Source organism: Columba livia, chromosome 1, assembly GCF_036013475.1.
Source record: "Columba livia isolate bColLiv1 breed racing homer chromosome 1, bColLiv1.pat.W.v2, whole genome shotgun sequence".
NCBI lineage: Eukaryota > Metazoa > Chordata > Aves > Columbiformes > Columbidae > Columba > Columba livia.
In genome coordinates this window covers 200,869,593-200,894,435 of record NC_088602.1, presented here as the reverse complement: position 1 = coordinate 200,894,435, position 24,843 = coordinate 200,869,593, and the positions used below count along the sequence as shown (strand labels likewise).

The 24,843-nt window shown below is 35.8% G+C and overlaps 1 protein-coding gene across 12 annotated transcripts in view; it reads left to right on the top strand.

The window, feature by feature from the left end:
* CACNA2D1 (calcium voltage-gated channel auxiliary subunit alpha2delta 1) overlaps window positions 1–24,843 on the top strand; it is a 394,769-nt gene that overhangs the window by 291,465 nt on the left and 78,461 nt on the right. For all 12 annotated transcript variants that reach the window (XM_065049199.1, XM_065049200.1, XM_065049198.1 and 9 more), the window contains exon 11: window positions 20,246–20,404. In XM_065049199.1, coding sequence (XP_064905271.1) covers window positions 20,246–20,404 — 159 coding nt within the window. The remainder of the gene's footprint in view (window positions 1–20,245; window positions 20,405–24,843) is intronic.

The window sequence follows — 24,843 nt, the reverse complement described above, 5'->3', positions numbered from 1 at the left end:
AATTCTCTTGAAACAATTGGTGGTTCCCAGGTTTTATTTTCTGGTATGAGATAAAATTATACAGAGGAGATGGGGGACCTCCTCTTCCACAAAACAGATATTTGGATTGCTTGTGTTAACTGACGTGTGATGACAGATGTACAGCCATACATCTGACTTCTGAAGAGGTGTTGCTGAGAACTTCTACAGTTAGCAAGTTGATGGGCAGAAAAGCAATTTTTCCTGTTATAAGTAAGATAATAAAAGGAAGAATCAATGAAATAATTCCAAAATGTGCATAATTTATATGTACAGAGAGAGCACATACGATATGCAGGTCAGAGAATTGTTAGGAGGGCAGAATTGTAAGGATTTTTTTGAATGAAGGTGGTAGTGGATTTTTCAGAGCTGGCTTTTCAGCAGCTGAGATCTTTCAGACCATGACCTCAAAATTTAGTATTGCCTATAGTCACTGCACTTCAAATTTTACTACCAGACTTAAAACTGTTTCTACATAACGGCTTTTAATAGTTCTTTAAAGTAGTGGGTTGTGGTTTTTTTGTTTTGATTTGTTGTTTGTTTTTGCTTGCTTGTTTGTTTGTTTTGGTTTGTTTTTTTTTTATTTAATTTAATGGCATTTTGTTCTTTCTAATACTTGCCTGGAATTTAAAGTGCAAATACCTGGTTTTCAAGAAAGCTGAAGGCTAAATAAAATAGATTTGGGCAAGGGGAAGACTGCATAGGCAACTTTAGTTTTTCCGACTGATACTTCGGATGTCACGCTCTAGCCTTAGGCCAGGCTTTTGTGTTTTTTATTAAGCTGTTGAACTGTAGAGCTTTGATTTTAAGGATTTAGGATGGGAACATTGACATACTCTTAATGACAAGAGACAGCCTGTATGGTGAGTGACTCTGGAATGATTTTGGAGGCAGTTTTCAACTTCTACATATGTGTTGTAGCTAGCCTGCAGGGAGAGAGACCTGAAATATCACTATCAGAAATCTCTTTGAACACCACTTATTGCTTCATTGTTTGCTGTCAGTCTAAGGAGACCTTTCTCCAAGTAGTAAAAAGAAGCCTTTATTTGCAACGGCACTTCCTTTGTTGAAGTTTTTAATAGTGGATTAGACCATTTTCTTTAGTCTAAATTGCAGTGAAAATAAACTATTATTTTAATCCTATTATTAAAAGAAATAAGCTTTCCTGTAATGACATTAAATAACTCAAATCTTGTTGTTAGGTTCACTAATTAAAAAAAAAAAATAAAATAAAAAAAATCTACTCCTAAACTGCTGGAAATTGATTATTGCATCGAGCAGAGCTGTGCCAGCTTTTGCTATTGGAAGATCTGGAACCCCACTACTTCCTGATAGACACAGCTTTCCAAACTCTTTCCTTCCTTTACTCCCAGCTGCCCAGAAGTAGCATAAAATAATGCTAAGCTTTCTTTGGGTACAGGGTATTTTATTAGCTAAGGTTCAGTGTCATTTTAGTGAGGCCCCAAGATCTGTCTTGAAAAGGGACTAGAAATCTCTAAATGTTTTCACAGTGCTTTTTCCCAGTGGTTTGCAACTTAGAATATGTGAGGACCTTTCTTCTTGTAGTGAACTTCAGAGACACACATCAGATATTTGACTGCAGAACTGAAGAGGAGCTTTTGGTTGTGCTGTGCTTATCCTCAGATCAGGGCACCATTTGCAGAAATGTACATAATTGTCTAATGCATTTTGAAATGTTTTATAAAGTGCTATTTGGTGTTGTGCACTTACAATTTAAAAGTCCATATTAGGTTCTTTCAGTGTTTGATTGACTTTTGTATAACCTGTGTTCTTACATGTTCAGATGCCTTACATAATTCAAGTTGTGGGAGATACTGTGTTCTGGCATTTGATTCCTCTAACAGAAAGGGAATCATATACTATAGATTCAAAACAAATGGCTCTATTACTACAAGGCATTCTTTAAGTGAGGGAAGTGAACACAGAAGTTTAGGGTTTTTTTTTCCTCTTTTTAATGTTTTTTTTTTAAAATTTTTTTCCTCATTTGCTCAGTTTTTCCACAGTCCAACCAAAGCCTCAAACCAAAGTGACACTGCTTAAGGAGGAGATGTATTATGTTTTACATCAACTGTGATAATATATTAGAACGATGATTCTTCTGATCAGTTAGATCTTTCTTAGAAGGTCTGAGATCTCATCTTTATTCAAATATTAAATTCTTCATTTTACTGCTTTGTTTCTTCCTCCTTATTCTTCCTTGTATAACTTTGGTGAAAGGCTTGATTATTTATTAGGTTTATGTACTGTATTAAAAGGCAGTTCATTAATTCTTATCTAATTTTAAAATAATCTCATTTTTCTTTTTTCTAAATGATCTGAGGACCATATGGAGAGATGGTGATACATGAAAGAACATCATTATTCTTCACAGAATATTCTATAACAGAACGCATGTTTAAGTCAAACTCCAGTGTTTTCTTAATCCAAACACCAAAATATCAACTTAAATAATTTGTTCTAGCTGAAATAAGTTTACATTCACTCAACATATTTCATGTTGTTACTAAAGGACAAAAGGAAATGGTCTCAAATTGTGCCAGGGGAGAATTATATTGGATATTAGGAAAAAAATTCTTCACAGAAAAGATTGTCAGTCTTTGGAACAGGCTGCCCAGGGAAGTGGTGGAGTCACCATCCCTGGAGGTGCTTTGAAGGTGCTTAAAGGAGGTTCTTAGGGACATTGTTTAGTGCTAGATTCAGGTTAGGTTATGGTTGGACTCAATCATCCTGAGGGTCTCTTCCAATTGAAAAGATTCTGTGATTCTATGATATTTTCTCCTGAGGAATCCCGGTGTTAGACATTATTCACTAATTAAAAAGTCAAAAAAAAGTGGTGAAAATGTTCAGTCCCTACAATATTAGCAGATGAATATGTGAATATTAGCAATAGCCAAAACTTATCTACAGTTTTTCTTTTGGCCGAGAAAGCAACAGTTGTTTTATGGCTTATTAGCTTTAATAGCCATGGAGGGTTTAGTAATGAGGTTTTGAGTGAACTAGAGAGCTGTTTTACCGCTAACCTCTGCCAAGATGTTGTCCCACAAAACCCATATGTATGATGATTCATGCCCACAACTGAGAGACACAGATTTAAGCTCATGCCAATCACTTCCAGACAGTGACAGATGATTTAATGAACCATGCCTGGTATGTGGAGAAGTCCTGGGGAACAAAAAGCTTGAAAGTGGATGTGTTATAATATATTAGTTCTACTAATTTAATGTAGTTCTTGCATTTATCACCAGTGAAAAGAGGTTGAACAAACTATTAAATCACGTAAAGATTGCCAGGGGTTAATATGTCATGATTTCCTCTGGGATTTGCATTTTTCTTATCTGAAGTGCTGTGCTTTGTTGCAGAAAGAAAATCTACTGTTTGAAAGAGCTTACATGTATGAGTAATACAGCTGTTTACCCACTAATCCAGTTACATGCTTTGATAGCAGTAAGTGGTAGATGATAGGGGCAGCAATTCCATCCCAGCACGCTATGATTTAGTGACTTCATTTCAAATGTTGACACAGAAAGTGTAATTTGTTTATGATTGTGGGTAGGCTGCAGTTTGCAGGAGAAATGTGTTTCAAGTTCAAATCTGTAGAGGTGGGAAAAACCACACAAAGGAAAAACCTGCCTTGCAGCAACAGACACAGTAAAGGTCAGGAGCTGTAGGACTGTTTAAAATCACTTAGCCTTTGTAAAAATTCTAACTAGTATTTACTGTTTATGAACTGGGAATTAAATGTTATGAGCATCCCAGGGACAACAGAAAACTAAAAGCTCTTCTACTTTTGTGAAGTTCTACGCATGAAAGAGAGTAAAGGAGATTTCTGTCTAAACTGATTTCAAAGAAAAAACTATGCACCCAGCCTGTGAAATTGTTTTTAAGGATAAAAGAAATCTGTAAAAGATACACCTCTTGTTTCACTGATTTTTAATAGCAACTTATCATGTATTAATAATTCCCACAACTCAGTGATTGCCAGTCTGTTCATTTTGCCCCCCTTACTCTCAAGGTTAATATAAGCTTTATGTCTTCCTAATTAAAATATTCATTATATAATAATGGGAAGAAAGTGCCACAAAGGACTTTTCAGTTTCTCAAATGATTTTCTCTTTCTCCCATGTGTTCCTTCCTGCATTCTGCAGTTCAGATTGTACCTATATTCTCTTAGGCACAGGGAAATATTCCTTCACTCTAGGAAATACTTTCTTAAGCTTGTTTAAAAACTTAACAGACATGCCATGGGTGGAAACCTTAGCCTGAAGGCCTGTTGAAGGGAGGGGGATGCTAGATTTTGCAACCAGGTAACCTGTCATGCTTATGTTTTCTTTGTTAGAAGTTTTAGATTTGTATGAGTGTGCTTCAGTTCACCTCATAAAAACTTCCAGAAATGTCTGTGGTTTCATTTATTACGTCCATTTAAAGAGGTTTTTAGTGAATCTTTAATTAAATTACATACTCAAATAGACTAAGACATATCTTCTTCCTGTGTTTTTGAATTTTGACCCAGAAGAGTTCACTGGTGGTTTGGTTTGTTGAACAACATCACTATTCAAGGAAGTCATAAAGCATGATAATGATATCGGTGTGAGATACTGTCACAGAAGTAGTGGTGTGGGTGGATGCAGAGAAGATAAAAAGGTCTTCTGGATGAAAGGGCCTACCAGCAGACTTGCTAATGAACTGGAGGAAAGCAAATGTCACTCCAGTCTTCAAAATGGGCAAGAAGGAGGACCTGGGTAACTATAGACTGGTCAGCCTCACCTCCATCCCTGGGAAACTGATGGAACGACTTATCCTTGGTGCCATCTCAAGGCATATCAGGGATAAGAGGGTCATTAGGGGCAGTGAACACGGCTTCACCAAGGGGAAGTCATGCTTGACCAACCTCATTGACTTTTATGAGGACATAACAAGACGGATGGATAATGGCAGAGTGGTGGACATGGTCTACCTTAACTTGAGTAAGGTATTTGACACAGTTTCCCACAGCATCCTTACAGCTAAACTGAGGGAGTGCAGTCTGGATGATCAGGTAATGAGGTGGACTGTGAACTAGCTGAAGGGAAGAAGCCAGAGAGTCAATTAAGAATAATATAAAGGCAAGTTTAGAGCTGGGTGTTGAGTTCTTCACCATAATCCATCTAATTGTATCATGACCTTTAAGTTTTTCTTAAACTTAATTGGTCGTTTTCAAAACAAAGAGGAGCAATGATAGTTACAGAGAGAAACATCTTCATAGCAGTGTTCCTTAATGGAAAACCATTAGCATTCTGTAATGGAAGGTGATTATCTTGCATCTTACCTTTCAGGGAAGTAATTTGGTGTATGTGTTTTTATGCAGGCATGTTTGGTAAGCGCTGTAGGTGCTGAACTGAAATAAAGCTTGAAGAAGTTGTGGTCAAAGTCTAATATTCAAATTCTGCATTGCGAGTAATTGCAGGCTGAACTAGACTATATGTATGGGAAACATATCTGAAGGACTGTTTAGCAAATGTAATGAAGAACAACATTCTGCAAATAACTACAGAAACAATTTAGGGACCTGGAGAAAATTTAGGGACTAGGGAAATCCAACAATTGTTTAAAAGTTAGAAAGAATTTTCTTTTAAAGCATTAATAATAGTAGGAATAGAAGCAAGAAAAGCAGTAGTACTAACAACATCATCTTTTTTTTGTTTGCCCACAGAATTATGGTTCCATTTTCCTTCCCCTCTAATGAGAAAGTTAAGAAAGGAGTCAATGTTGCTATGTTAAAGTATTTCATATGGGGCTTGAGTTGAGAGGAAGATTAGGGTGGAAGAACATTACATTACCTGGCTATTGAAATGTGGTTAATTGATTTCAACAAGACTCTGAACCTCCTGAAAGCAAATTACACAATTTATATCATGAAAAAGAAAAAAGCGAAGGACTGCTAGTAGTCAAACTTCTTGTTGTCTTCATCTGACGTGAATGAGAACTGTTGTACAGCTTCAGTGGCAACTTTCCATCTAAATAGTGGATGGACTGATGGTTTCGTTTCTCTCCTGGGAGGCAAATGATGAACTCGGATTTTGAATGTGTGTCTTCCCTTTGTTGTGACTGCATATTGTTACATAAATGTGGACTGTATCACACAAAAGCGATTGGCTCAGATTTTACAAAAAAAGATTGTAGGTGTCTTCTTTCAGGACGGAAGGTGGTTACTGGTTGATTGTGTCATGATGCTTTCAAGAACTAAACAGTCTTGAGTGAGTCATCTGAGCTGTATTTCAGACATATGCTCAAACTCACAGAATTTGACCTTTTTTTTGACTGGCGTTCATAAATAAATAAGTGATTTGATTAGAGCTGAGAAGTGCTGTTGCTGGGGAAAGCTCTTGTGTCCATAGACTTCAAAACTGTCAGATAAAGGCACTGTAAGGATCACTAGTGGAAGCCCAATAAATTTGAATGGCACATACATAGTTAATATGCCTCAACAAATTGCAAGGATAGATTCTTGTTGTCTACATATCAATATTTAATGCTTTCCTGGAAGATGCACTTTAAGCAAACATCTACCACTAAATGCAGTTTTTAAGGTCTATTACAGAAGTAACCAAGGGAATTTTAAGTGATATGTGGGTGGTGAGGCACTATGCAAGAAGTCAGACTAGATTATTTTGTTTCCCTTTTTAGCTTCAAATCAATAATACATAAAGGTTTTGGTTGTGGTTTTTGTGGGGTTTGTTTGTTTTGTTTTTGTTGTTTTAGTTTTGTGTGGGTTTTTTATTTGCTTGGTTTGGGTTTGGTGGTTTGTTTGCTTTTTTTTGTTTGTTTTTTCTTTCATTTTCTCCTGCTTACTTAAATATTTATCCCAAGTAGCTGTTCATCATCCACCTTAGTTATTAATGGACTGGAATATACTTCATCACCCTTGTATGATACGAATGTTTCAGCCTTCAGCTTTGTAAACAGGCAATACTTACCAAGTACTTTTTTATTTTCTGTGTGTACTTAACAGTTTAACCATATCTATCTTGCAAGACATGTTCTAGTAGTTAGGCCTTCTGTTATCTTTAGTGTACTTGAAAATTCCTTGTTATCTTCAGTTTAACCAGTCCCACAATATTGTCTGTGCAATAAGAGAGAACAGTGAATACTTATATAAAACAGACATACACAGAATAAGTCTGCGATAAAGAGGTGAAAATGAAGTGTTACTCTGCTGTCCCAGTGATAATACTCCCTATGGTACTTGCTTGCCTTTTTTTTTTTTTTTTAAATATCTGGCTTAAAATAGTGTGCCAGTATGCAAAACCAATATATTAATAACACAAAACTCATGGTGATGTTAGTGTGGGGTCAAGTCTTCTCTTTTTGAGAATTACAGCTAGTAAAAGGGACCTTCTCCAAAAGTCAAATTGCCATGTTCAGCTTGAAAAACCTTTAGAAGATAAAGTTATTTTTCTTTTAGAGCTACAAAATTATAACCAAGCCATCTGAATTTAGGAATTTGAATCTTTATATTATTTATATCTTTATATTATTTTTTCCCCTGTTAGAGGAAAGCATATCTTGCTAGATTCAACACCCCAAGATGGATGAGGCCACCACAGCTCCATGCCACAAATCCAATCACAAGTGTGGCTGAAGATGCATTCCCAGTGGGCATATAAACATGGAGTACAAGTATATGCCACATAACATATATTCATGCGTAGACATACATACCACGTCAGCCACACAGGTAACACAGATAAATGCAGAGCACTCATGTGAACACAGGCAGTGCCAACAGCCTCATTCTGACCCCTATCTGCCTGAACTGGGTGGAAATCTGCTGGTGAAAATATACATATATACATATATATACATATATATATATATATATATATATATATATATACACACACACAAACACACATGTGTGTACTGTGTGGATATTTCCAGCAGCTGGGCTCAGTCACTCCATTTGCCCAGCAGCTGCCCCTCCATACCAGTCTGCTGTATTTCTGCGCACAAGTTGCAGGTAGAGGCCATCTCGTGTACACACAGAGCTATCAGGGTTTCCTTTGGTTCTAATAGCCAACCCCTACTCTGTGATCTCACCCTGATGGACGCACACACACACAAAGACATTCCAGTCCCACTCCAGTTTCTGACACTGAAGTCCACTCATTTCAGACTCTCTTGGTGCTACAACATGGACATGTGGGCCCTGCAGCCCCTGGTCTGACCACACACAACCCCAGGCACAGACACACAGGCAGAATAGACAGTCCATCACCTAGGAAAAGAGCTAGAAATGGAGTTTAATTAGAAGGCAGGACAGATTGCACTGGTGAGGTGTAGGATGTGGCCAGACAAACGTACCAACCAGCAAACTATTTACACGAGACCAACATTTTTTTCCTCTTACCCCTCTGTTTTCCCCTACTTGTTTGTCCCCAAATTACCTGAATCCCTTTCCTCACCCTCATTCCTTCATTGAATATTCCATACTAAGTCCTGTGCAATCCTGAAATGTTCTTCTCCTACACCCCATGGTATTGCTCATACAACCTCCCTGAGACCAAAAGGCCTAGGCCCTGGCTATAGTTAGTGGAGAAAAATTAAAAACTCCTCCAAGCAGACAAGTCATTTTGATTCTCTTGAGGACAATGCACAACCCTGGAGGTGCTTGTCTGTCTCCACTGGCTGTAGGGAGAACTTGGGCCACTGCCCTGTACTGGGCTTCCCATTGAAAGATCAGGAAATGAGATGAGCTGAATCGTATTACCTCTTCTCAGCTGAGAATGCAAAAGGGAATTAGTTGGAAGAAAAACAGGCTTTTTTGAGGTTTTTTTACACCTTTTTTTTTCTTATTTTTTTTTCTTTATTATTATTATTATTACCATTTTTCTTTATTATTATTATTATTACCATTAGCTTTAACATATCAGCTAATTTTTTACTTTTGGGTTATTAATTGATAATTTAGTTTTCTGTGAAAGGAAAATGTTCAAAAGATACTTAAAAGAGAAAAAAGAAACTGAAAGAGTGGAAAAGGAATAAGACAAATCTTAAGATCTGTTTCGCTTCAGATCTGTCATAAAGTGTTAATTCTAAGCAATGGAATACTTGAGTGCATGAAGAGCTGAAGAGAATGGAAATCGGAAGTTGAAATCCTACATTAGGGTGTCATAAGCAGGAATGCTCCTGGAAACTATACATTTATTACTGTACAGTATAGCTGACAGTTCCAGATGACTAGAAAAGTCACCTCCATTCCCCCTTTGAGAGATTGCTTTGGGCATCAATACAGATTTTTATTGTCTCCTCTTATAGTTGTCAAATGTCAGGATGTTAGACTTCTAATAGCACATGACATGGGCTTCTGTGATTTCCAGAATAAATTCTAGCTCTCTAGTGTGTTAGAAGTATTTAAAATGAGTAATTTAGTAGTATATAAAATGAGATGATAGCTCTACCTCATGGTTGCACAGGTTATTAAATCTATACCTGTTTCCCATTTCATAATTTTTAGTAAAGCCCAAGTCTTACTAAAGAGAGCCTTGCTGCATCTCAGACCTATCATCAATCCATGAATTTTTGTGACACGTCAAATGCTGGACAAAAAGTGCATTTCTGAGTCAGCTTTTCAACCAGGAACCAATTATTACAGGGAGCTATGATAGTATAACTAAAAACTTGTAGTGGGTGAAAGGTCTCTCAAACAATGAACTTGTTTCTTACCAGTTCTGAAGAGTCTGGGCTGGCCTTAAGGATTCTGCTGAGGAAAGATGGCTCACCGTGTTAATGAAAAAAAGAGGAAAATGCAGGCTGCCCATAAGATTTGGACAGGGTGTGTTTGTTCTGTGCTCCCCATTTTTTAATATCTAAAAGTCATCTGTTTGGTAGTTGAATATTTGAAGAAATGTGGCAAGATGTTAATTCGCTGTGAATCTAAAGGGACTCTTAGGCAAAATATGAATGGAATAATAATGGACTTCTCAAGTCTCACACTTTTAAAGACTCATACTTTTCCCTTCTGGCTCACACGTCTCTGCCACAGCAGCTGCATCTCACAGGGTGGCAGTGAAGCTGCTGCTGCCTCCCCTCGGCTTGCGAACCCCAGGTACCGTGTACAGCCAAGGACATTGCTCTGCCCTGCAAGGGTGAAAGGGACATTTAAGTCAAGCCCTGGGAATATAGAAGTGACATTATAGTCCCCTGCCATCCCCCAGTTACATGGCAGGCTGCTGAAGTGTATGTCTTTCTTGCAGTTTGGTGCATTGGCTAAACATTTATCTTGATTATGATGCCCTGAGTAGCAACCTCACATATTGAGTAAATTTATAGAAAAGGGTTTAATAGTAAAATCTTTATCTCTGGTGACTAGTGATAGCACACGAGGAAATGGAATGAAGCTGCATCAGGGGAAGTTCAGTTTGGACATTAGGAAAAGGTTCTTCACCGAGAGGGTGACCAGTCACTGGAACAGGCTCCCTAGGGGAGTGATCACCACACCAAGCCTATTAGAGTTCAAGGAATGTCTGGACAGTGCTCTTAGTCATTGCTTTAGTTTCATGTAGTTCTGCAAGGAGCAGGGAGTTGGACTTGATGATCCTTATGGGTCTCTTCCAATTCCAGGTATTCTATGATTCACCTTTTTTGGCAAAAGGTGTTTCATGTTCTAAATAACTTGAATTTGACTGAAGATTTTTGAATACTTGACTTCTAGTCAAGTATTTAAAAAAAAAAAAAAATAAAAAAAAAAAATCGACAAAATCGTTTTCTATGAAGTCTCCTGTTAGAGCTCTCACGATGTCCCTGGGTAGCGATGCTGTACAGCACAGAGAAGAGACGGCAGCTCTGCAGCAGTGCAGTTCAGATCAGCCGCGTTTCTCTGGGAGTTGCTGAAGTTTACAGTACTGAATTTTTCAGTAGAAGTCAGAAACACATCATCTTTACTAAATAATACATGTTAATTTAGCAACAGCATCATGAAATGACCATAAGTGAGTTCATCTTGCTAAGCTACTTCATCTGGCAGCCTGCGCTGACAGTCTTTGTTGTAACTCTTGAGATTTGCAGCCCAGCATTGTGCTCTATGGCTCCAACATTGATCCCTTTGTACTGCGTGTGAGAGTTGCATTGATTAATGTGTGCATTATCATACTGATAAGAAAGGTTAACAAAGTTAACTAAGAGCAGATTTTGGCCCAGTATTTGGTCCTTTCACAAATAGTTGTTTCATATTATGCTTTTTTTTTTTTTTAACAGATATCTTCTGATTTAACAGTTTTATTGTTGTTGAACGCTCCTACATCTGATCTATCAAGAGTCCTTTCAGAAACTTTAGTATTAAGCATTTTTGCACCTTACATGCCTTCTGTCTGTAATATGCATATATACATTTCACAATGAAAAGAAATGTAATGCATTGAAAATTTCAAGAAGTGTCAATAGTGTAAATCGTCATAGAATCCTAATTTTATTTCATCCTATACTTGCAATACAGCTTAAGAAATTCAGGAGTGCTCCTGAGTACTAGAATAAAGTTTAAACATTTTCTCTACAATGTATGTGTAGGGTGGTACTGTATATCTGAAGAGTATCAGTACACAGGTCATAGGATAGGAGAAAACAATTATTCTGTAGCAAGAAGCGAATGCTGATCTTTAACACCACGTATTATTTTTTGGCATGTCAAATTACAAACCTTTATTGCCTGAACTGCCTCAAATTCTCTTTGTGCTGAGATCTACATGGGAATAAAACTTCACAAATTGCTTTCTTACTATTCTCTAAATGGATTCTGATAAATATTTATAATAGCTTCTCACTGCTGAAATATAGATTGTAACTGGCCTTATTCAAAATTCAGTTATTCCTGGGATTAACCCTAAAATCCTATTACCAATCCTAAAGCAGGAGGAAAAAAAGGAAAAGAAAGCAACAAAGCTGGATTTAGGTACAAGATGAAAGCCTGATGAAATCAGATCTATTTCACTATTGCTCATTTAATATGTATAGATACAACTGGGTCACCAACCTGATTTAGCCATGAGGTAGAAGTAGCATAGCAACAAACCTCAGCAGATTGAAAGGCAGCAGTAGTAGTATCTGATTAGATCTTCAGCAAGCTACCTATATTTTTTGCGATTTTCAGTATTCCCAGAGTGATTTATTGGTATTTTAAATGTATAAGTTTTGTATCTGTAGCAAGTTAAATATATTAATTACTGCTTTGTTCAATTTTATATTATTTTCTATAGATGAAAAACATTTCTGAATGCCTAAAAGTACACAATTTAACACAGTTTGAGGCAAGGTCTCATTTAATGTCAGCAGTTTTTGAGGGGTAGTTTTTTTAGGGCGTTTTTGGGGGGTTATTTGTTTTGGTTTTTTTGCCTGGAAGTATGATTTCAGGAGATTTTGATTAAACATGCTATTTTGAATCAGTAGATATTAGTAAACTAACTGGGATGAGTGAAGAATAGGGAGGCATCAGGTAAAGATGACCGGGAAAATCTGAATTTTTACATAGATTTGGTACTAAACAATATTCAATAACAATATTATCACTTGTACAGATTTTGAAGATGTAGAAAATACTTAGATGGGGGTTGGTAGACAAATGTTAACTTTTACAGCTTTTTCATTATGAGTATTGTAAACATGGTTTGTAAGGCTCTTGGCAACTGAGATACTCATTTTGGTGACATAGATCTGGAAAAAGATCGATTTTCACCCTTCAGGAGCTGGGACCTCTTGTGTTCAACATGTGCAAATTTTACTTTAGGAAGGAAGTTTGGATTTTGATATTCCTGCTTCTTCACTCATTTAGCACACAGGTGTATTTAATAGTTTTATTTCTCATTAGAAATGTATGCCATTCACTGAAGGTCTCAACTGCCTCCATCAGTAGTGTAAATTTTCCCATTTCTAGAGAACATTTAGTGCCACCTCGTGACCAAAACCTGAAAAGGTTTTTGAAAGTTTCATCATTTTATCGGTTTTGATTTATGTTGTTTAATTTTCCATTATTGAGATAATTTACAAAAGAGTTTGTGTTTTTCAGATGGAATTACAGAGCTACCACTTCTTCCCTCAATTTCTTTGCCTGAGGATTTACATAAACTTATCGCTGTCCTTATTAAACATTGACTGAATCTTGCTTTCCTGAAAGTGTCATAAAAACAATTAAGCACATATATGTAGATAAACATTATATAGAGATAAACATTTTTAATAAATATCTATATGAAGACATTAGATACAGCAGGAAAGAAAAAGTACTGTTAGAAACAGTAACAAGCACTTTGTGATCAAGATAAACTACTGCCCCAAGATACTCCTTTTTAATTCTTTATAACATTTCTTCTTATGCTGCTGTTTATGATGCCTGTTTGTTTTGCTAATATTACAAGTAATGTGAATTGGAAGACAGTGCAATGAAGGGGATGCTTTGTTTTTTCTTTCATAAAAGAAGCAGAATCAATTTAAATGTTTTCTTCATATTTAAATCACCTCCTACACTTGCCAAAAGAATGACTGACATTTGATTTCAGATTTTTATCCCTTATATCTCTTGGGAGGTAGAGATATATTTAGGTACACAGAGGTATAGGTGGATATACAGAAGCAAATTTGAAACGTTCATCAATTTATACATTGCCTGTGAAATTAGAGGTTTTTCTCTCACAGTGCTGTAGTCTTCAGAATAAGTCACAGTAGCTGTATTTGCATTTTGAAGAAATTTAGGTGAAGAGCTATTTATGAGAAATATTTGCTGTAAGGATTTGTGCCCTGTTTGACCTTGTGGTATAAATGGCGTATAGCAAAATACTAATATCAAGTTAAAGGGCAAATTTGCGAACTGGGAGTTGGTTGCACAAAGGAAAGGGAGAAATCACATTCTGGTGCTCTAGTAGAGGGAAATTTAGATTAAAGTTTCTGGCCGTGTCTTTACCTCACATTTACTTGTTTTCTTCCCTGTTGCTTCGCTTTTCTCACCAATAAAATAAGAACAGTTCTGTGCAATTTCACAAGGAGGCTGAGTTGCTCAGTAATGTTTGAAAATGTCTGTGATGCTAAAGTGTGGACGTCCCTGGGAGTTATGTGCTATGTGTTACTTGCTAAAGCGTGTCAACTGGGAGAGGTCGATTGATGTCTGCAAAAAGCAGATTTCTAAAAAAAAAATCTTGATAGAGCAGTTTGCATCTGTTCACCATGTGATATACCAAACTGAATGCAATTGTAGGGGTGAGAAAGGTATTATACATGTTTTCCTTCTCATCTGTTTCATATTTGTTGGCTGGTTGTTTTGTTTGGTTGTTTTCCAGACTGCTTGATAGCTTTTATCTTTCTACTTATCTGTCTCAAATATTTTTTCAGTCCATGTATATCCCCCTTCTGAGTACTTATAATTTCTTTCTTCATTTTGCAGTCTTTTTCTGTGAGAGTATTTCTTTCTGTCTGTCTGTCTACTTAATGAAAACACCTCTCTGTAGCACCTCTTGTAATTTATTTTTTGATCTGCCATCATATCCACAGAGGCCTTAGAGTGGGAACAGAAATAAATCAACATTTCTCTTTCTCTTTCCTTAAATTCTCTAATATCCTGGTGTTGGAGTAAGAGTTCTAATAATATTAAAGAAAAATTTCCAGGTTGAGACTCTAGAAAAGAGGAGGCTTTTAGCAATGCAGAAGTAGCTATTCTAGAATCAGGAGGGTTTCAGAATGACAACCCCTTTTCTTGTCCATCAGTTGAGCTCTTGGGACACTGCATTGCAGAGGTCCACGTGTCTGAAGGAGCCCACAGCAAAATGCAGCTACCCAAGGGAGGGCAAAGTTCTCTGGTGTTCAGGTATTTCACTGCACTTCTGTATAATTTTCCACTGGTTTTGCAAGTTGATCCTTCTCTGAATAGAAAGATAAAGACAAAATCCTCATGAGACTGTCAGGTTAGTGCTTCTGTTTCTGACCTTCCCTAGAGTGACAAGGTTCAAGCAGTCTTAAACCCCTTTTTTCAGAGTTGCATGTTAGGTTGAAGTGATCAACTTATCTTTCAAGTCATTGAGTTGCCCCATATCTGGTCAAAGATTATACTCAGTGATTTGAGGTCAACTGAATGAAGCTCTTCGATATGCTTAGTGCCCCAGTAACAGGTGTGGGTATTCCTGGCCAAACCTGTGAATAGGTTTTCATTTCCTCAGGTCAGAGGATCATTCTGGGAGATCCCAAAGGCAGAGGCTATGAAAGAATATAAATATTTGGGTACTGAGAAATTATCTAGGGAAAAATATATCTAGATCCTATACCTGGCTGTATAATTATAAGACAGATTTAATTATATTAATAATTCATGGTATTTTAAAATAAAAAGCTAAGGTTGCCCAGTTTTCCATGATTTCCAAGTATTTTGCTGCAAGCTCCTTTTATTTTGGCTTAGATAATGAATAAGCTTTTTATAACATATAGTTGGAAAGCAGAAGCTGTCACTGGTGGTGACATACTGTATAGGATGGCTTTAGATTTTAACAGTTGAATGGTTTGCCTCCAAATGTCATCTGTTGTTCAGTAAGTGACTCACTGATCCCATGGCATCGTACACAAATTTGACTTATTTTATTTTCGTTTTACCACAATAGTATTTTTGTGAAGTATGTTTATCTTTACTGCAATAATTAGGGGAAAATTCCAGTCTGATTAATACCCAAGAGACGTTTCACGTAGAGGCATTAACAATATTTTATTCAATAAAGTATGGATTGTAACTAATTCAACTTTAAACACTTGATAGGATTGGATTTTGTAAGAACATGGACTTTTTGAAGTGGCAACTGGTTTTTGAAATTTTGCATCTTCTTTTTTCCAGGCAGATAGTAAGTGATTGAGTATATTAACTGTTTTTTCAAGAAGTCATCCGAGCATGAATAATCATTATTATGATTCTTAGTAGCCCGGTAATACGTCCAGTAATCATTAAAGGCTTATTGCAGGCATTTTGGCTTTTGAAATTTTAATGTGTAAAAAATTATTAATGCCACTAGTGCTATTATATTTCAGATGAGTTTAATTGAAACCTGGCTCAGTTTGTCTAACTCAAAGTTATGAATAGTCCTGGTATTTGTCATATAGTGAACTAGTTAAAGAGCAAAATTATTGAAGTGTTATAACAAGCCAGTTTTAGGGTGATTTGAAAGCCTTTACACTTGAAATCCTTCAGTTACTTCAGTATTGTACTGGAGTTCAAATTAATGAAATGTAGCCCTGAATTTTCTTTCCCGCTTTGAACATTTTTATCAGTCACATTTCAACCTTCAGACTTGCCTTCAATTCCTAGCAAACAGGTAAATGTTCATTTTGGAGGATAGTTGTTCCCTCTACTGCTCCCTTTATATAATAAAACAAGTCTTCTCATCTGCTTTGTTGACTGATGTTAACATTAATGTTGTCTGATGTATTTCAAAACATCTGGCTCATGTATCAATTAAATCATGTTATTTGCAGACTTTGGTTGACATAACTCTGCATTCTACAAATGTGTTATTTCTCTCCTTTATTTTACATCAGCTTTTGTTGATTTTGACCTTGACCCTTTGTTCACTTTATATCACGTGTAAGTGCAGCACAGTTTACTTATTAACTGCTTAAGCAGTTTGAGCCAGTATTTCTGTACATTTTTAAAATTTCAATTTTGTATCCATAATTACCAATCCATATGCTAGACACCTGAACTTCATAGAAATAAATATCCTGATACATTTGCAGGACTGCTGGCAAGCAATTTAGATTTGCAGTTTAATGTTAGTGGCATTCTAGGGAGAAACTTTCACTTGTCGCTAAATTTTCACATGAACACCTAAACCACTGTTTGCAATAGCCCACGACAAAGAATGTACAGACCATAAGATTTAACTTATGATTACTTTTATGCTAACTCATTAAATAATATGCATATAATGTCAGTGATGAAGCAGAACTGTGTTTTCACTCTACTTTTTCAGATTAAATTGGCTTGTATCAAGCAGAGCTACCTACCAGAGAGTGTTCTTCTGCTGTCCAAGCACAAGACCTGTGCTCTCATCCCATCCCACAGTTAGAATTCATTTTCAGATCTTGCATTTTTAAAATATTTTCCTTGAGTAATTTTCCCATCGTCTCTACAAAATTAGGTCAAGGCAAGCTGAAATAATTCTACAGCACAATAGTGTTTTCACTCCCGCATGGTTAATGCACCTAATAATCATTGGTTGATTTATTGGGCACTTTGGTAAGAAACTACTATAAGAAGCATCGTTGAGTGTGTCAGTGTTTTGCATCAAAGTGAATTGATTACAGTTGTATGATCATTTTGTGGTTTTGCTTAAGCAGCAAAACATGCTGCTTCAGCACAGCGAATAAAAATCCCCACATGATAGCGAGGAGAAATGGAAAAATAAATGACCATAATTTGTTTGAGTCTGGGGAAAGAACTCTTATAAAATGGCTTTAAAATCACTCAATGGAAATGTTAGAGTTCAGCTGGGACTCCTACATTTTAATGACAGTAGAAGGTTGGTCCTACCAAAATATTGTTTTCTGGGAAATATGGCACACATTAAAGGAATATTCAAGCTGAAAATTTGGTTATACCTAATTCAATTCCATGCATTCCTTTAAAATAAAGGTGAAGTTTGCATTGTGACACTGGGAGAGATGGAAAATATTTTCGATCTTCATTATCTCATCCTATTTTCACACTTCTGTGACTGTAAATAATTTAGATACACAACACTGATATTTGTAGTATTTTGAAAATTAAAGCCCTGCTAAATAAAATATTACAAAAATTAATAATATGACAAAGGTTGCTTATTTTATACAATTGACTCTTCTGTAGAGTACTTGGTCAAATATAACATTGCATTTTTCAAAGTTAAAGCATTTGTTGATGCTTTTTTCATGTTTTTGGAAACAGTTATCCCCTTGTGATGCATTGGGAACTGCATATTGACAAAAAGGGGACAGAAAACTTTGTATAAAGTCATTTGAGAATAAATTGCTCCCACAGATTTAAATTGCCTAGGGAGGAAAGACAGAAAATTGGGACAAAGTAATATCTCTCCCTATTAATTAGGCAGATGAAGATTCCTATATGGGTATTTTCATAGTGTATACCCCTGCCTAGCAAGAATCAATACAATTATTTAGTGAATTCAGGAAAACACAATATAAAGTCATGAGCAATCGGCAAAAGTAAGCTCCCTGGAAAAATAAATGCAAGATGACAAGCTATTAAGTTAGTTGCATACTACCTAATGCTCAGAATCAAAATAGTAGGTTTTCTTGTACATTCATGAAGGAGTGGCTTGTGATACAATAGTGAGGCAGGCAAACTTTATGCTTTCAAGTGTCTAGTTCATGGTGCACTTTGCCATATGCATTTTACAAGAATAAAAAATTAGATGTGAAAATATAAGTTAGAATGGAACACAGGAAATGCTCTTATAATAGAGTCTGAATTTTCTCACAGCCCAAAACCCTACAGTTGCAGATCTGTGGCTATTTTCAGGAAGGTCCTGGAACAAATTAGGCTAAGGCTTCTACTGATATGATGCCTTTCCCTGTCAGTCACCTCTGCCATAAGCTGTACTGTATTTGCTGTTATGCGTTTGCTCCTACTAAGTCAATAGCAAAAGTGTCATTGATTAAGGTGGATGTTTGATAGCAGTTACTGGTAGTTTATATTTGGCAGGTCCTAAGGACAGGAAACCTGCATCTGCATGGATCTGACTCTGGGACATGGAAAATCTGCGTAGCTCCTAAGCATCCTATTAACTTGATTTGAATTATTATGCATTATTAAAACTGGTTTGATATTATCAATTTAAGTCAGAGCAGTTATTGAAATCTGTGACCCTATTTACCTTATCTTCTACACAGTACTACTGAACTAATTAGAAGTATTGACACTTAAGCCAACAAAGCTTGATTTTGAAGTAATTTTAAGGTTTTGCACCAGCGTGGCAGCATAAAATTACATTTACTTTCACTGAAGACCCCTAATCAGGAAGAGGCAGAATAATCTGCTTTCAGCTGAAACATAAATTAGGAGGCCTTGATCTTAGTACCTTTATTGAGATGGAGTTTTACAGAGTTTTTTGACATTCTGTTTGTTAGTGACCAAGAAAACAAAACAAAACAAAACCAACAAACTTCACACAAGAAATCTGTATAGATAACACAGTTTAAAAAATAGTCTTTAGCAATATTAGTCAAGAGTAGCATTAATAAAAATCACTGTGTTGTAGTTAAAAGGTCATTTTGGTTCAAGTATGGTTCAACCCAGATTATGTACAGTAATTTGCGCTTTCATGCAAGGTTATACTTAGAATTGGACATGCTACAGCTTTTTCTTAATTTTTTTTCTTTTTAAGAGAATTCTCATCTTTGACATTAGATAGGTAGCTGAAAAGTGAAACACATTTCCGTGTTACTTTCTACTGGGATATATGTACCTATATATCTATGTATGTATTTTTATACAGAGTCAAATTTTAAAGAGATCATAAACATTTTACACATCAAAAAGAATCTTATGTATGTTTCTAAATAATGTCAGAATCTCGTATGAATTATTTTTTCAGGAAGTCGTATTTATGGATGTGTCAGTAAGAGAGCACAAATATGTGTGTTCTCAATACACAAATTTGTTTTATTGATAACAATATTTTCCTATTTACAGCTATAATGTCGTGTGCTTCCTTTGTCTCAAGAATGTATTCTTTTTTCTGTAAGCTACCTGCACTAATTGACTAAGACCTGCAAGTTTCATTGTAAAGTAGCAGGTTTAGCAACACGCTAATATATCTACCACAATATGGAAGTCACCTGATAATATAACCTATATTTTTCTGTATTTTTTTCTTAACAGTAAAATAAATAAGTATTTTCCCCTGTTTTGATTTTCCTAACTCTGCATTCTTAGTTCCATTTCATTATATGAGCTTGAAACAAAATTTGTAGGAGTTTTCCCACTACAACAGATGACAGAAGTACTAATTACTTTTGTTTGTTTGTTTTTTCAATGTTTATTGCCCAATTTAAAAATCTTCAGACACTGCTGGACATTCTCAGTGTAGTGGAAATGAAAATCCAGGTGTGATGTGCTTTATCTTATCAGTCACAAACCCATGTTTCCTTTACTACTTCAGTACTTAGAAAATAAAATTAACTTGGTTTAATACTGTTCCTATTTATTTTACAGTTTAACAATAATGCTCAGAACGTCAGTTGCTTTAATCATCTTGTCCAAGCTAATGTGAGGAACAAGAAGAAGCTGAAAGAAGCTGTCTATAAAATCTCTGCCAAAGGAATTACAGATTACAAGAAAGGCTTTAGCTATGCTTTTGAACAGCTGCTAAATGTAAGTATGAAAGTCACCTCTCTCTGCTATAATGTGAAGAAGGAGAAATGAATGTTCAGATGTCGCTGTATGCTCTTCCATCACCTGAGTGATAACCGATGCAATACCTTATTTAGCAAGCAAATTTAGCCTAACAATATGTCGGCGTTTGTTTTTTGTTTGTTTTGTTTGGTTTTGTTTGTTTTGTTTTATTTTTCTTCTTTACAGATTTGCCAGCAGGTTGTTAAGGTTCGGGATTAAATTTGAGTTTCAATGTGCTGTATTATTTTTACTTCATTCAGCTATTTTCTTTCATTTGACATGTGATTGTCAGTTGTCACATAGCTGTGGCTGATCTGCAGGTAGCTTTAAAATGGCTTTATGTTACGGTGTCATTATTTCAATTTTACCGTGGTATCTCCTACTAATGCTTAGTTAACCTACAATTCCATACTTATTACAAGCCAGAAATAATTGACCATGGCTTGAGTAGGACAGAGGGGAGCAAATACCTAGTTAGTAGAGGAATATTACACACCTGAGAGAATTTTAATTCCTTTCTGTTTTGCGTGTATAAAATGAATAATTTCCTCAAAAATTAAATTTATTGTTTCCATGTTTCAATGGTATTGTCCTTTCTAATTTGCACCAAGCACTAGCTTTCTGAGTAGTAATGTTTCGGATTTACCATAAATGTTGGGGATTTATTAGTTAATTTTTAAGAGTTTCTGTAGTTGTTAAAAACCCCACAAATCTGTATTTGACCTTTATAAAGGCTACATATTGATTTTCATGTTAGTGTGCATGAAGCTATACCAATTTACAGACGTTAACGGTCTACTTTAATAAATATAAAATTTATTATTGTTGTTGTTGTTGTTGTTATTATTATTATTATTATTATTATTATTATTATTATTATTATTATTATTATTATTATTATTATTAAAATGTTGTGTCTCAGTATACAAATCTTTAATTTTCCCCCTAATCCGCCAGATTCTTGACTTCAGGGCACTTTCCTGCCACAACGTATTCAGCTTAGGGTTAAAGCTGGTTGAAAAATATCTAACCCTGTTAAATTCTGATGGAGGAAAAGAAAGTATAATTGTATAGTCTCAGCAGATCACTATGTATGTGAGCAGAGGGGTTTGGTGTGGAAATGATTGGGTGCCCTCTGCTGATAGTTTTATAAAACTGCAAACAGGATTTTAAAAGCTGTGGGATTTTTCCAGACCAGGCTGGGAGGCATTTTCCCTTTTTCTTCATCCATCTCATGCAGAGGCAACCAGCAACACACAAGAAATTTTATCAAATGCTGCTTGTTCCTTACCGTATTTATATTTGATTGACATTATGTATTACATTTAGTGCTGCACCAGATATGTATTTTGTCTACAAGTAGTAAGACCTGAACACAGAAGAAACCACAAAGTGAACTTGTTTGAGGGACTATTGGAAGCCCATCTCATAGTGGGGCTGCCTCTCTCATAACTGGGGACAGAGGTGTGATTAACCTCACAAAATCTCTGCAAGCCTGTAAATTATGTTTGGACATTGTGGAAGTGCATATCAAGGAAAATGAAGAGATTGCACTAAGTTATAGGAATACAGTCGTGTTCCCAGATATTGGCAAATCCAGCTGGCAGAAGGAGCAAAGGGCTCGTGATGGAGTTAGTGCCAGACTCTGGTGAAAAGGCAGCATAATAGGATGATATAATACAGGCTTAAACAATAATAAGACAGGCATAAAATATGCTTTGGGATAGTTTCCAGTTGTATATTTGTGAATTCAAACAGTCCAATTGCTTGAAGCTCCATGGAAATGAAGTATTTTTGAACAGCTCAAACTTCCATAATAATATTGTGGGTACTGTTTCTGGATGACAGTTATTTTAGAGAATTTTCCTGAATGCCGAAATAATATTTCACTTGTGCCATAAAAAACTTACTGTCTGATGTGTTGCAAGATGGAAATAGACACTTCAGGTTTTTTCAGCATGCTGATTAAAGTGGTTATTATTAATCTGGATGCTATCTTTTTATGCAGTACTTTTCTATTAATTATTATGTTAACTTGCTGTTTCTTTGCAAATAATAATACTTCAGCTTCATCGATTCAGGAGCTATTTTTTTTTTTCCGCAATACCATAACTATGATTTGTCAAAATAAGAAATCTTGAAATAATCTTTTTCTAATTGGAATAGTTGATCTTTGGTTTGGTTCACCTTTTCCTTCTTCAGCAGCATGAGACTCATAATGAAAAATGTGTCAAGTCATACAGTCATCCTGACCTGCCACTTAATGAGTTGATTTTAGGAATGTGAAACTTGTATAAAACAAAAAGCAATTTCAGGCACAGTATAAAATGCATCATCTTGCTTGTTTGAAAATTTTTTTAAAAAGGCCTTTATCAAGTGCGAGAGGGAAGTAAAAGTGAATAGGTAGATTCAGTTTCATGAATAGGTAGACTCAATTTCAAGTTATATTTTTCTGAGATTTAAGCCAGTTTTTGTCCTGGGGAAGCTGCTGAATAGGCAACATATTCTGCTTCAGTCTGTGATGGGAGGGCAGAGACATCCTTAGACTGCTGAGACAAACTGCTCAGAAAATGATAGAATTAGTGCATCAGCTTTGCAGAATACTCATTCTCTTAGCCAATATCTCTCCATAATTGTGCAAATGTGGGGGGGGGGCGGGCAGGAAAAGGTAATTCTGCCTTCCTCTTGATCCCTTGTGAGCTACTGACCTGGTAAGTTTATTCAACAGCATGCAAAGTTTTTTATGGTGGGAAAATATATGATTTGAGCATATTCATGTTCAGATTTCCAATGTTGTTTAAAGGCTAAAATCTTGGAATTTTTTTCCATGACATGACTTCAGTGTCTAAACAATGTAATGGAAGTAAATGCCCTTTTGTTAAGTATAACACTAGGAGATAAAGAGAAAACATTGCAATTTTCTGATATTGTATAAGCATATACTAAGCATATGCTAAGCCACTTGAAAAATCCTGATTTAGTCAGTTAAAACAAAGACTAGGTCAAGTTCACATTGCTTATAATAGTTCTTGTTTCAAAATAAAGAATAAAGTTCTATAAAATGAGCAGGCTTGGGTCCCCTTCCTTGCCATGCCTTTGGTTTCTCTCTGATTTTATTTTGGCCCTTATATTGAATCACTGTAGATGTAAGTGAGTTTATTTATGAAGTATCCAACTCTACTCTTATTACTTTTTTAATATCGAAAAGATTGCAGCCCAAAGCACTATCTTGTATTTCACAAAAATAAAGAAAAAAAAGTCATAAATTATTTAATTCCAAATGAAACACAGTGTGCTGATGAGATTGGAGAGGATGTATTGATTTCAAGTGGTTTTTATGTGTTGTTACATGTAAGAAAATCTTTGGACTTGTTTTTCAAAAGCTTAAATACATAGTTATTCACTGAATATTGAACTAGCAATATAGATCATCTGAAGAATAATTATTCTTCTGTTAGTGTAGTGATTGCAAATAAAGCTTTTATATTTTAGTTTTCTAGGAACATTACAGAACTATGGAGCTGCAATACTGACAATTATTGGCTGAGGTTTGAGGGCTGCCTTTGGTGTTTCATTCTCTTTATTACAGAAGAACAAGGAATCAGAGCAGAGAGCAGGATGAAAAGTAATGGAAGGGAGTAGGATAATCTCACCTGAGCACCTAGGTGAAAATTACTATCTATTCATAGAGACTAAAGCAAGGGAGAAGTAGGTACTTCAGAAGGATGACTCTATTTCTTTTCCTGACTTTATAGTAAATTCATACAACAAAATTCAGGGTTTTGGGAAGGGGAACTTGAATTTAGTTTACTGAATCTCCAAGGGTTTTACTCTGTCACATCCAGCTGCTCAAAAGTACTGAGACGTGACTGACTGGAACCATTTGTATGCAACACAGAGGACAAGGAATGCTGGCTGTAAAATTCATGAACAACTTGCTTAGATTAGATTCTTAACTTTTAGGGAATAAGGAGAAAGAAGATGAATGCCAAAGGAGGAGCCTTTGGCTCCTTTCATAAGGAGCCAAAATTCTTATTAATCTCTCTGTTCTGGCTGTGGAACATTTTTATTCCTTTGTACAACCCACTGTGCTTTTCTCAGTGGCTTCACTAGTTACTTTGCTGAATTAGGAGTCTGAGGGACGACTTCTCAATTCTTTTGGTTCCAGGCTTGCTCTATGGAAATAATGGAACAAGCTCAATTCCTCACCTCTGAGCTGCAAACTAATTAGAAAAGTCAGTGGTGAAAAGATCTTTGTACTCTACGCAGCTATATCTTGGCTGCAACATATTATGTAAACCTGATTCTAAAATACTTTTCTAAAGGTTAGCTTTTCATTTCAGTGCATTAAAATTAAAATAATAATAATACTTATAAACCAGGAAAGAATTTAAGAAGTGGAAAGTGGAGCTTATTTT